Consider the following 13,700-nt stretch of genomic DNA (forward strand, 5'->3'; position numbering starts at 1 on the left):
GTACAGGTACGGACAGAAGTAAATGGAGCGCTCAGCCCAAGAAAAAACAGAGGGTCAGCGCCGCCTAGACTAGCCAGCCGAAAGCAGAAAATCGTCACGCGCATGTCCCCGCCTCCTGCTGGGGCGACCCTCGCATTGCTCCACATGCCTTGTCGCCGGCGTCACTGTCACCATAATGATCATTATCGGATGGTCGCTGTCTTCAAAGCGAGCGGACATTAGAGGTGCGCGGACCGATGCCTTGATAGATCATAGTCCGCGGGGGCGGTGCTGATTCAGCCGTTTCGTGTGGTTTGGTTTGTGGAGTTTAACGTCCCAAAGCGACTCAGGCTATGAGAGACGCCGTAGCGGAGCACTCTGGAAATTTTGACCACCTGGGGTTTTTTAACCTGCACTGACATCGCACAGTACATGGGTGCCTTGCTTTTCGCCTCCATCGAAAAGCGGCCACCAAGGCCGGGATTCGATCCCGCGTCCTTGGGAACAATAGTCGAGTGCCGTAACCACTGCACCACCCCGGCGGGGCTCTTCGTTTAGAAAGCGGCAGATGTGCCCGCGTGTTTTGAACACTCGCCGCCCCTCAAATACGTTTTAAAGGAACCAAGATGCGCTATAAAAAGACAGCCACAGGAAAAAGCAAAGAAGACAGACAGAGCGCAAATGCACCAACTCGCACAACAAGAAGTTCTTCTAAACTACTCAAATACGTCCCAAAGGAAATTGGGTTCGTTCAATTTGGGGGACCATTGGTCCATACTTGTTTAAACATCGAGAGCACGACTGATCTGGTCATTGTCAAGTATAATTGGATATCAAATTTGAAACTCGGACCATGTCAAATTTTCAGGGTCCAGATTGCCAAATTTTAGGAGTGGCCACATTAATTTGGTACTCATCAATATGTTTACCACAGCTAAGTATTCATATACCGATTTGTAGTTGCCAATAACTCCCTATCAATCTTATGTTTATCCATACACCTTCTGCGCAAATATTCTGTATACAGGTGCTGTTCCGCCCCATGGTCGTCGTATTAATGTCAAAACAGTAACTGTAATAAACGAACCCAAAATTGCGCCGGCATGTCGAGGTCGAACACATTTCGTCGGCAGCGAGATAAAAATGAATCCCGGAAGCAACAAAACTTCACAGCGCAAAACACGCTGGCATCTGCGGGCGTGTCTCTACTACTGTCTGAATGAAGCAGCTTAAACATTCTGGCTCCGCTATCAAGGAAGTGGTCCGCGCACCTTAAATGCCTGCTCGCCTTGAAGAGCGCGACTATCCAATGATGATCATCGTTATCGTGACAGTGACAAGGCATGCGCAGCAAAGTGAGGGTCGCGCTGGCAGGGGTGTGCAGATGCGCGCTACGATTTCCTGCTTTCGGCCAGCTCGGCTAGGCGGCGCTGACCCTCAGGTTTTTCTTGGGCTGGGCACTCCGTTTACTTCTGTCCGCACCTGTACACATTGAAGGTCTAAATTCGTCTACGGCAACAGAAATATATGCTAGAAATATTTGAGCAGTTTTAACTAGATATTGTGAATAGTGAAAGGAATTGTGAAGTCCAGATCACGTGGGAATTCCGGAATAGGCAAACGACCATTGCTTACTACTTGATGTCACCGGGAATCAACAATAAGCTCGCGAGTACAGAAATACATGAGGAAGGCGCGTATGGCCTGAGAAGTGACAATGAATGTATTAGCCTACATATGGGACACCTTCTCGAAAGGAAAAACCAGGAAGCACAAGAAGACCAACTCAAATTTAACCGAAAAAAAAAAAAAACGAAATTCTCGATCGTCCATAAGTAGACGATCGAGAATTACCCCTTGGAGTAGTGGTATTATAAAGTTAGAACAACTCATCCGTAAAAACGTCGGCAAGTAAAAGAATCAAATTGGTGGAAAGGTATGAGGACTCTGAAGCTGCTGGAATAGTGAAGTAAATAGGCAATAAAACGAAGACGGATGGCTCAGACAGAATCAAAAGAAGCTAAGAAAGCGCAGCTATCTCAAGAGGAAATTGACAGAAAATGTGAATCCTATCGTCAGTGCAAACTGGAAGTACAGGTACTTGTGCAGACTAAAATTGCGCACCGACCGCTGAATGAACAAAGTGCGCGACTCAATTAAAGAGTTGATAAATGAATTCTGGAGCCATATAACCTGCCTGGGTAAGAGAAACCAAAAGGAGCAGGAACAGATTCAGGACGCCGAGGGAAGATTTCTACATAGGGATGATGCCATAGGATATAGAATCATTTAGGCGCAATAATAGCGTAATAGCTCCGAATGAAGAAGCAGTAACAGACAGCATGAAGGAAAACAGCTTCCAATTGTCAAATCTTAACTATTGGATCCGGTGAAAAATATTCCATTTTGTACAGACATAGGGATGGACGAAATAATGTTATTAGTCCAAGAAGCAAGGACAAGTTGTTAAAGACATTGGGAACATTCATAACAAATAAAGAAATTTCGTACAGCTGGCAACTAAATAGGACGACTTTAATCTATAAAAGAAAAGGAGATAGGAGGGACGAATAATCATTTAGGCCGACCACGATAACGTCAGTTACGGTACAGGTTGGCAATGCAGGCAGTCAAGCAAAAGATGCTTCCATGGATACAAAGTAATAATTTAGTAGGTGAACTGCTGAACTGTTTAGGGAGTGGTTGGCGCCCAGATGATAGCATTTTTGTAATTTCCCAATGCATAGAAATTGCCCGCTCTATTTAGCTTTTCTGGACATAAGAGGTGCATACGACTGCGGAAATAGGGAACTTTTGTGGAACATACTCGAATATGAATGCTTCGGTAAAGAAGTAATTACATTACTATCCATGGAAGGGGTTAATAAGTACGTCTTATGTCGAGGTATGCGAAGGACTAAGGCAAGGATACCTGCTATCACCGCTGTTCATGATTTATATGAAAAATATAAAAATAGATTTCTAAAAGCAGTCTTAGTTTTAATTTCTCGTATAAGCCAGGTGGAATGAATGTAGAGCAAACGCTTCCAGGATTAATATACGCAGACGACATTCCTCTGTTAGCCAACAGCCATGAAAATTTACAAGCATTGGTTAATATATGTGGATAGGAGGGAGATGCAGTTGGCTTTACCTCGAGTGCTATTAAGCCGGGTGTGATTATATTCGGCTATTTCACTGATAAAAATCTTAGAATACAAGAGTGAGATACCAAGACTGGCAGTATAAAAATATCTTGGGGTATGGATAAACGAAGGAGAGTACACATGCAAAAACATGAACATGCCACAACGGCAAAGGGACGAAGTGATGCCGCCATAATAAAGCAGAGGGAAGTATCGGGATACAACTAATATGAAGCACTTAAAGGCATTTGAAAATATAATGGTGGCAGGGCTTACCTTCGGAAACACAGTATTTTGCTTAAGGGCAGAAGTCCAGTCTGGGTTAGAATATATCAAAGATATGTAGGAAGGACAGAACTTCGAACTGACGACAGAAGTACAAACAAAGCAGTACAGGGAGACATGGGCTCGGGGTCTTTCGAGGCACGGGAGACTCGTAACAAAATATTGTATGAAGAACGCCCCCAAAAAATAGACCACAATAGATGGGCGGGTAAAATAATACTTCAAAAAAAGCGCATTGACTCACATTAACGGAAAAGGACCAGAAAACTAACCAGTGTGTAGGAATGCAGGATGAAAAAATAAGAAAAAATAAACGATAGGTAAAGAATACAGAGGTTAAAAACTTAAATCCTTCAATAGAAAAGAAGACGACCATATACTTATAAGGAAAAGTGAAATATTACATAAATAAGGAAAATTTCTATGACAACTCAAGAGATAGCGGCCTTCCCTTTGAAGTGTTATGACCTTGCATCGTTCGCACTGGCGCGCTCTATTGTTCGCCTGTGGGCATGGATATGTGCTGAGGATATGTGCTGCTGGTGCAAGGGCGCTAAGTGAGCCTATTTCCATGAATCCTTTTGTGTAAGCCTGTTTTGCTTTGTGGAGACCCTGCAAATGCCAAATTGGCCCTGTCAAGGGAACGTCTAGAAAAATACAAAGAAATGTCACCCTGCGGGAAATAGCCGGAAGTGCTTTCGTTCAATTGTTCACCCTTCCCGTCGAGAAGCGCTATCGTCCAGTGAGGAATGCCTACTGTCCAAAGGAGACGAGAGAGTGACACGTCCGCTGACGTACAGGACAAGAAAGGAGCAAGGTGATTACGGCCATTAGAGGATTTCCCGGGAATGCAGGAAAGATTTGCAATTGCTGGAAAGGGACAATGCTGGGAGCAGTATGCGGCGCGCACGTGCACTTGGGTTTCTGAGAAGGAAATCCACTTACCGGAACCAGCATATCGAATCTTTGCTGAAGAATAGAAATGTACCTCCTCGCCGTTCCCAAGCTCTTCCCGCCAACAAGTGACCACGCCCAACGAAACAATGCCGGACCAGTCAGTGCATCAGACCATCAGTGCAGTGATGTGTTCGATTGGATGCCGATATCTGAGGGGCGTGCCCTGGAACTGGTTGGTCAGCATCTTCAGAGAGGGGCTGGACATAGGGGGTTTTAAGGACATTGCAGAGCACGAAAAGACGCTCTGAGCCCTGGGTAAACGGCTCATCCAGACGCTTCTCGCTATGAACTCTTTACGCTTGCCATTTTGTTAATATACCCTTCTTTTTCATGTAAATAATCATGTAACTAAGTTTTCTCAAAGTGCCAATAAACCTGCTTGTATATATTTTACCAACTTCGAAGATTCAATCCTTCATCAACCCCGAGTCTCTGCACGCTACCAAGTGAAGGCCGGGTCGACTTAGTCCCAGCGTCACGACAGAAGCTAGATCAAGATGTCTTTGAAGCCGATGCTGCAGAAGCAAGTTTAATAAAGAAGATAAAACTTATGCTATCCGTGGTAGATGGTCAGAAAAAATTGAACATCTTATACTGGACTGTGTGCAGTATTCATCCAGATGTTGATGCGGATATAGTTACAATAGCCGAGGCCCTGGGTTTCGAAGTTACAAAGAAAGCGTGAATGAACCATCGGTAGATGTTATCAAAAGCTGTTTGGAAGATTAGTGGATAAATAGCAGAGAGGGAACGCCTCGAAGCGAAATCGAAATTAAAGAAGGATATTTAACGATACCCTTACCTAAAAGAAAAGTAGTTAAAGTTGAAGAGGTATGCAAGTTAAAAAGCATAAAAAAGAAATGTTGACCATGCATGGTGATGATTACCACCACCCCTTTTCAATCGGGTCGTTCTTAGCATCCATTCACTCATGTTCAAGAAAGTGCCGTCAAAGTTCGATCAGTGGTGGAGATGCGAAAAATGGTTATTGCTTGTCAACGAATTCCCTCTGAAGAAGCAAGGATGTCCTGGACTTTGTGCGAATTACCGATGTCGTGTAATATCCTTATGGGAGAGCTGAACTGTCCCCTAGGTTTTTGTAGACGATCGGCTGAGGCACACAAAAGGGAAGATATCGACAAAATTGCGCTCAGGAGATGACTCGCGGAGCCATGTGGAGCGCCTTCTCTGCTTCAAATCTGTACACAACACCTCTGAATCTGAAAATCTTATAAGACAGGCCGGCCGGCATTCATAGTACTTCAGCGCATAGTGCAAGAAGTGACAGTAACGTGAGGAGAGGGAGTGGATATAATTTATTTCTCTCCACGTAGTGTACTTATAGGGACTCCGTTCTGGTTCACAAAGAAAAGTGCGGAGAGGTGTGTACTCTAGGCAGTGAGCATTGCGCTTATTTATTAACATCCATATATTGTGTTCCGCTGCCCTTCCTGCAAGCACAATGATCTAACATACATTAATCTGCAGCCGATGTGAAAAAAAAAAAACATTACTTTCTCAATTTTAATTTTACACGCCAATAAATCTCAAATTTCAAAACTGCAACCAAAATGCAATATATTAGTTAAACACTTGATTTTTGAAGCGTAGAGCTGTACCTTTTGCTTGTTTCCAAGTAATTTGAAAATAGTTCTTGTGTTATTAGCGCAAACTACAAATGAGTACGAGAACACATATTAGCAACAAGAGGCTTTGCACAAGTGTACAAAATCTCACTCAGTGCATTTAGTCTAATTTTAGCATGTACATCTACCCCATCTCCTTAACACTATATTCTAGGTTACCAGCGTCATCCGTGACGAAGCGGAAATGGCGGTGGCTGTTGCACCAGTGGCGTTGCCGACGCGATTACATGTTTTTCGAATGCTTTGCTGAAGTACGGCAGTTCTAGGTGCCGAGTTAAGGCGGATAGATAGCGGAAGCATGTACGGTGCCCGCTTAGTACACTGAACATTTTGGTTCCGTAATTACTCAGCGCAGAAATAACAAGACAAACAGTGCTAAATACATGGGGCAAGCGGTGAAATAAGTAAGGAGACAAAAATCAGTTCGTTTTGAATTGTTTCTGCACAGCGAAAATATGAACACATTAAAGCGTGTGCCATGTTCCACTGTTGTGAGGAAATTTGGTACTTTGTCAATTGGAAATTCTTTGTCTTTGGTGTTAGAGTTAATGTTTATAATTTAAAAAAGGCTTAAGAAATCAATATTCGTTAAACTACTTCCGTCGCAGCGTACGTTTTCGGTCTACACTGCCCGCGACTAAGGCCTGGTGCATCCTTGCCCATAGCGATGGGGTGGAAGCTCTGAGCCCAGGCGGCGACCTTATAGGAGGTGAGGAAGCACACTGAGAGCGAGTAGCCGCTGTTGAGATTCCCCTTCTCTCCAGCGCAGCTATTCTCCTTTCCCTCTGCGCCCTCTGGTGCCCCTAGACCAACTAAGGAGAATTATGCACTCATTTTTATGAAATTGGCATAGAGTAGTGGTTTGCGCGTTTGTTGGGGGAGCGAGAGTAGGGGGGTTTGAGGCCAGGTGTGGACATGATTCACTGGATGCAAACTATCGTCGCTATAGTTTGCATCTACTGTCCGCACATTGTGACTACTCTCCACCCATGAGATACGAAAGGTGTTCGCCTTAAATAACAAAGCAGGGCGAAATATACGATGAAACTCTTTGCAGTACTGTAACGTCAGACTTGTGCATTTCTGTATCACTATTTTCTTCTTCGGTACTTTCTTGTGAAGCACTTTCCTTCGTCAGCAGCACAAAGGTCTATGGTTAATACACAAACGGCTGATTTAGTTTGGTTAGTTTATGGGGTTTAAAGTTCCAAGTGACTCGGGCATAGAAACACCGTAGTGGGGGTTTCAGGAAATTTTGACGTGGGAAACTTCAACGTGCATTGACATCGCACAGCACACAGCTAACGAAAACGGGATTGGATCCCACATCATTGTGCAGAGTCGAGCTTCCTAGCCAATGCGCAACGGCCTCGAATTGCACAGACACCTGTGGTCGGCATCTGGTCCCTGCCAAAAGCTGCACAGAGATTTGTTGTGACGACAGAAACTGTTCTGTAGCCTTTGTCAACCGGGAATGCTTGCACTATTGCTGCTAAAATCAATAAACATGGCGATAATCTGTTACAAATCGTATTGCGCAACGCCCCTATTGCCTGCTTTGCCTCACATCACTACTGAGTCTGATACCCTTGCCATTATTGCAGTACTCAGTCATACCTACACCGCTTCCATGGTTTTTGTAGAGCACATGTGATTATGTGGAAATTTGGGGGCGTGATTCAAGTGAAGGTATGACCTAAGTATGGAGCCTATTGCTGCAAACTATTTAAGTCTTTATTTCTTCTTTTTTGAGAGCTTCTGACATGCAGCCAAATCAGTGATTCTAGCACGCGGATTGATTTAGTATTCTTTGTTCCTGCGCGTTCTCGCTAGACGACGCCTTAAACTTTTCTTCGTCGCGCAATATACGTTGAGATAAACCTGGAAGATTCCAGCCACTGGCGTGTGTTTCTACATGTTCTAAGTTAGGCTATTCACCGTTTGCGGCTTAATATTAATCTTGCGGCTGGGTGCGCCATCAAAACGTAAATAGAAGTTCTTTTATTCTATTCTAATCTAGACGTTTCTTCGCCACCTTTAAACTGTGCGCTGACGGGGCCGACAGGCATTTTCTGTTCGACAACCAGCAAGGCCGTTTGCTGCTATCGCCGCCGCTGAGTACTTAGTTTCTATTGTGCACTGCCAGACTCATTTTGTTGCCGTGAACCTTGTCGCCATCACGTGACACTATGTATGTAGCGTTTATATGTTTAAGCTTTTTAAAAAGAATAAAAATAGAGTGTTCAGGCCCGTACCGCGCCACTAAAACGGGTTCCTATTTATGAGGTGTATGATATATACGAGGACCCCACGCACTCTGATACACTCCTCATATACACTCGTCACAGCACCTCCTTCGCTTTCTTTGCGAATATCCCCTTTCTCTCTTATCAATAGCCGGTTGCCTCCATACGCCACAAAATGTTAACGAGGGCAGCAAGTTCATTTTCGGAAAGGAGCCACAAAGGGAAGTTCGTCCATATAGGTACTTTTCTCAATAATGCGGTATTTTCCGGCTCTTTTCTATATAAGCTAACGTTCACGTACAGCCGAAAAACCCATTTGTTGCTGAAACAAAATGCTGCAAATTTCTGACCGCTTCAATCCGTTTTGCGATGTGCACACCAAGAGTCAGTCGACTGCCACCGTTTCGAACTGAATTGCGCTGTGGAATAACCTCCGGAATCCACGCGAAAATCGCCTCCAACGCATCTGTATATTGGCCTTGTTAACCGGCTCTACATTTAAGGCGAAAGCGTTTATGGGCTCATAAATGTGCGTCCGAGTGCAGAAAATCCCCCACTTAACCTGTCAATAAAATGACGGCCGGGTTTTGCTTAACCTTTACAAAATAAAACCACCTTTCACCGGGAATAGACTTCCTACCCCTCTGATCACTAGCCGAGCGCATTAACCGACTAATAAACGCCGGGTGCATCAAAAATAGTTCTCCTTTCTGCCACAGTCAACTCACTTTATCGCGCTGCTAGCGACAGTTCCCGTCTGTATAGGGAACACAGTTTGGAGATGCGGCACTTGTAACCTCCCACTCGCTGTGTCACCCGGTTCGTTAGTGTCCGTTGTGAGAAGGGACCAAGGAGAAGGAAGCCACAGGTAAGGCTTGGTCATTTTTTCACTCCACTCTTTCCATTTTTCTAAGAGAAGCGGACAGTACAATCGCAGATCTTCAACAGCCTCCTAACCTGAACGGCGATAAAGCTCATTGTGCTCACTTTTCTTTTCCCCGTCTACTTTAAACAATATTTTTCTATTCAGTTAATTCAGCCTCACTTCAGTGAGCAATGATTCGTTAAGACTCCTCTTGGGCTGGCTCGTATCGCAGCAGAAACAATGCACACCTTAACTAGCATTGCAAGGATTACGCTACTGTCATAAGTGTTGCGCACCTGAGACTGCCTTGACGTTCGGTGGCGTCCTTTCGGTGGAGGCGGCGATGTATTCAGGCACACTGGTGGACGTCCCTGAACACGGCACTTCCAAGAAGCCTGTCGCCCCTGTGACCTGCCTCCCTGACAGTCTCGTGGGCTTTGTTGGGCCGTGCTGGCAGGTGCATTTGGAGACAGTGAAAAAAAGCGGGCGTTTTTAACACCGCATATTTGAGAATCAAGAGCAGACAAGTGTTGCGTTGAACCCAAACAGACCAGTAATGTGTTCTTCTCAGAAGGCATTCTGTCGTATAAGTTAAACTCGCGTCATGTAATTACTAACCTAATACCCGGGCCCCATTGGAATTATATTCAAGTAAATGACAGGACCTTCTGCAAGTTATAAAAATATTTGTTCAAATGCAACCGTCGCTTGTTCTTAGCAAATATTTCTTTAATATTTAGTAACATCAGTCAGGGCATATTTTGAAACAAATGGATCCAATCATGATAAAACAGTCCGCCTGCAGTCGTAAGAAATCCTTACCCGACAGTGCAAGCCTGACTGTTCCTCGTAGAGGTAACAATGGTATTTGATTAGGCGGTTGTTGTCTTAATTTCAAAGAAATACCTTTTGCGGAGGATACAAGCGAAATGCACCTATTCGTCTCATCTAAAGCCGATGCTGCTATTCACGGCTGGTATTCACTAGGGCGTGCACTGTCCGTCAAGAAGCCGCAGCACAAGCGATGTCGATTAAAATTCAAGGAAAATTACTCAATATGCGATGATATCAAATCGCCCTAAAGTACCGCCCGTTCCCCCCCTCTCATGTGGGCGTCCCTTCGCTTTTTCTGAGAATCTTACAAATCCGTGCGCTCCCAACTAAGCTCCCTCCTTTTTCTCTCTGCAGGTACTGAAAAGAAATTCCTTTTGGGAATTGTTTTTTTTTTAGAGAACACACGTATCCAAGTCAAAGTGGGTGGTTTGTTCTTGCTCAATCCAACTCTCTGCTATTCTACTGATCTACAATTGGCCAGATAGAGGTCATAGTGTCGGACAGACAGACTACCAAAAAAGTGCATCGAACGTTTCATGCCTTCGAGAAGTATAAAGCCACATGTGCTAGATGGGCTCAAGATGGCGACCTGCACATTCGACTCGCAGAGACTGGCGCAGGGGCTGAAGGAGTTCGGGAACCCTCTTGCACTACACCAGCACTGCTTCCGCACTCCCTAAATGATTCAACTTTGTAGCAAATAAATCAACTGAAATTTTAGTAAGTTTCCTTGGCTTCCCCAGCTTAAAAAGTTCATTGGTTCCAGTTGGAATTCCAGCTGGTTTTAACTGGAACCAAATAGAACTTGCGGGTTTCAATTGGCAACAACTTGCCCAATTGGTTTTTCTAGCTGGCAAAATTTTCTCCTATTGGAATTTTAAATGGTAACAGAATATGGCAATGGACATAGATGGCATGCTTATCACCAGTTAGAAACTTAATTGGTTCCAATTAGATGTCCAATGGGTTCAAGTAGGAAACTAGTCCGATTACAACTAGGCATCCGACTTTTAATTTACCGGTCCCCCTTCCAATATCCCACTGGTTCCAAACAAAAATGAAGTGGTTTCTTATTGAAAAGAAGGAAGTAAGTTTAAAATGTCACACTGTTTCCTTTGGTCATCCAGCATGGATTTAAGCAGTTAATGAAAATGTAATTTACGTGCACGACCATGTTGCAGCGTACATAAAGTGAATGCTATTTTTGGCGTAGTTTAATCTGGTTGACTCATAAAATAGTGACATTGCCAAGAACGTCAAAATCATTGATGTTAAATATTGTTACAGACAACTGCTTCTTTAAATATTCCTTTGAATACATGAAATATTTAAAACCAATTTTAAGTTCTAGTTTATAGGGAAAGGAAATATTTTCATGATTTCCATAGAACAGAATTCTTGAAACTATTGTAAACTGATGTTTCTTGATTGAGTACTGAATTGAAACCCTGCTAATAATCGAGTGAAAAACCTAGCACTTTATGGCAAGAGTACTGGTGAAAGATAAGCAAACTCAATGCTTTGGATGAGTTCAAAACATTTGCACACATATAGGTGCATATCTACAGGCATATGTACGACATTCCTTCAGCTGCTGTCTGCTAGCGTAGCAGACGACGCGAGTTCCGATGATCGCCTACATCACTCAAAGCAAAGTGCTGCGAAAACAATTATTTGCAAAAAACTTAAAATTAATATAATAGCAGTAATGTTAAATATGTCACTTATCACTTGCCGTATAATTTGATTAATGCATGTTTTCCGCATAGTGAGCGACATCGCTGTCGTGCCTACGGCTTTAGCCTTCAGAAGCCAAAAGTAGCCGTTCCGAAGTCTAGACTAGACGACTAGCGATGGACAACATGGAGGTGACAATGGCAAGTATGACGGCATGTTTGTGCAAACGCGTGTTTGCAAATGCTCTGTGCGGCTAGAATCCTGAGCTAATTATCTGTTACCATAATTTTAACGTAGCCGTCATTAGTAATGATTTTTCTGCATTTCATCTGACAGACTAAGTGGTATCAACTTCTGGCAAGACTCAAAAATGTGAAGCGACTTCTAGAAGGCCTACGACATGCTACTCTTCGGTAAGTAAAACGTTTCTCATCTATTGTGGTCATCCCGCCCTGTGTAAGTGTTCTAAAGTTGCGTTGGAGTTCAGCTAAATTTTTGGAGCTTATTTAAGGCACTGACAAAGACAAACATTGAGTGAAACAGGCCCGATGGCTGCGATGACCGCTGCTGATCTCATTCGACCGAACTTTCCAAGTGAGGAGATAACTTTTGCTCTCCGTAGATTGATTTCCGTAGATTGATTGCATTGGTCTGTCGAACTACGTTTGGATTTATCTGCGGCCCGCAAAACACCAACTTCATTATCCGATTGTTGCCGCCTGAGAACCGTCACTGCATATCCAGGTGACTTCACTGTGATGACGTGAAGCGCTGGTAGTTAGGTTTAAAACTAAAAAAACTAGGCCAAATTGTGTCAACAGGCCAAGACTGGTGGCTGAATGACTCGGTCTATACCTATTGCGACTAGGTTTATTCATGATGCGATTGTGCGAGATGCTGCCCCCCCCCCTCCCCTTCGCCAAAGTCGGGCGCAGTTTTTTTTTAACTTCCGTTAAGCTTGCCTTTACAAAGGGTGGCTATAGTTCGATAGACTACTTAGCAGTGTGGTCGCTGGAGAAAAATTATAAACTTGCTAATAGGAAGGTTACTTTCACCAGCAGTTTAGCTGGAGGTAGATTGTGCAGTACTGATACCTGACCATTAATGCAAAATATTTTTTCATCACTTGGCTTGGCCTGATGCTGCATGGTAGAATCATTTTTGTGAATACTGCTGTGTTAGCACACTGTAGCTAATTTGAAAAGAATCCAGAAATTCTTGCGCATTATTTTCATGCTTTGCAGTTAATTGCAGTCAGGGCAACATGGGTTGATGAGGGCTTTGCTGTTTTTGTTTTGTCGTTATTTTAAACTGCATGCACACTAACTTTGTGAAAGCTCTTAATCAGATATTTTTGCTAACTGGGTGTTATGGCATATTTGGGGACAAATCATGGTAACAGCCATTCAAGGCATAAGAACGTGCTTTTCATTCGCTTAGCGCTGCCGGCTTTGGTCTGATCTGTGTAAGCTATGTCTTGGACTCCATCATGGCTTCTGTGACAACACTCGTAAAACCCTTGAAGGATGAGGGTATTATCAACTTGCTTGTGGTGACGGCATGCACTCATGCTATCCTTCCACTAATCTGCATCATAACTTTGAAGGCATGCACTGTGCAACAGTGGCGTTTGGGTAGTTCATTCCATGCCCTTCAGTCTATGTGGGACGTTTCTCAGAACCAACAAATGTAATCCTTGTGACTGTGCCGCAGTATCATCAAGCTACCTACTTTATTGCATCAGTGCTGACTGCACTACTTTTGCACTGCAACACTACCATGAGTAGGCTGGCTTTCAGGACTTATTCATTTTGGAGGGTCTTGTTACTATAACTATTGCAGGTGGGTGTCGCAAAGCCACCAAGCCTCGCTCGCACATTTTACGTGCAACCTCACTGGTTGCACCAGTAGTAACGAGGCCGTGATCTAAGACCATGCGCTCACACTGCTCCTAGGAATGGCTTTTTTGTTTTTGAATGGATGAAACATAGTGGGTGTATGTGGTATTTGGTGCAATGTTCATATGCTCACCCAGCATGTACCTCACTCACCTTTCACTTGTTCC

The 13,700-nt window shown here is 43.8% G+C and overlaps 1 protein-coding gene across 1 annotated transcript in view; it reads right to left on the reverse strand.

Annotated features, from left to right (window-relative positions):
• Positions 1 to 13,700, reverse strand: part of LOC146184239 (uncharacterized) — a 203,027-nt gene that overhangs the window by 155,246 nt on the left and 34,081 nt on the right. The window contains exon 8 of the mRNA XM_084608511.1: positions 9,421 to 9,574. Coding sequence (XP_084464637.1) covers positions 9,421 to 9,574 — 154 coding nt within the window. The remainder of the gene's footprint in view (positions 1 to 9,420; positions 9,575 to 13,700) is intronic.

The sequence above is a fragment of the Amblyomma maculatum genome, chromosome 7 (assembly GCF_055883805.1).
Source record: "Amblyomma maculatum isolate TAMU_Amacu chromosome 7, ASM5588380v1, whole genome shotgun sequence".
Classification (NCBI taxonomy): domain Eukaryota; kingdom Metazoa; phylum Arthropoda; class Arachnida; order Ixodida; family Ixodidae; genus Amblyomma; species Amblyomma maculatum.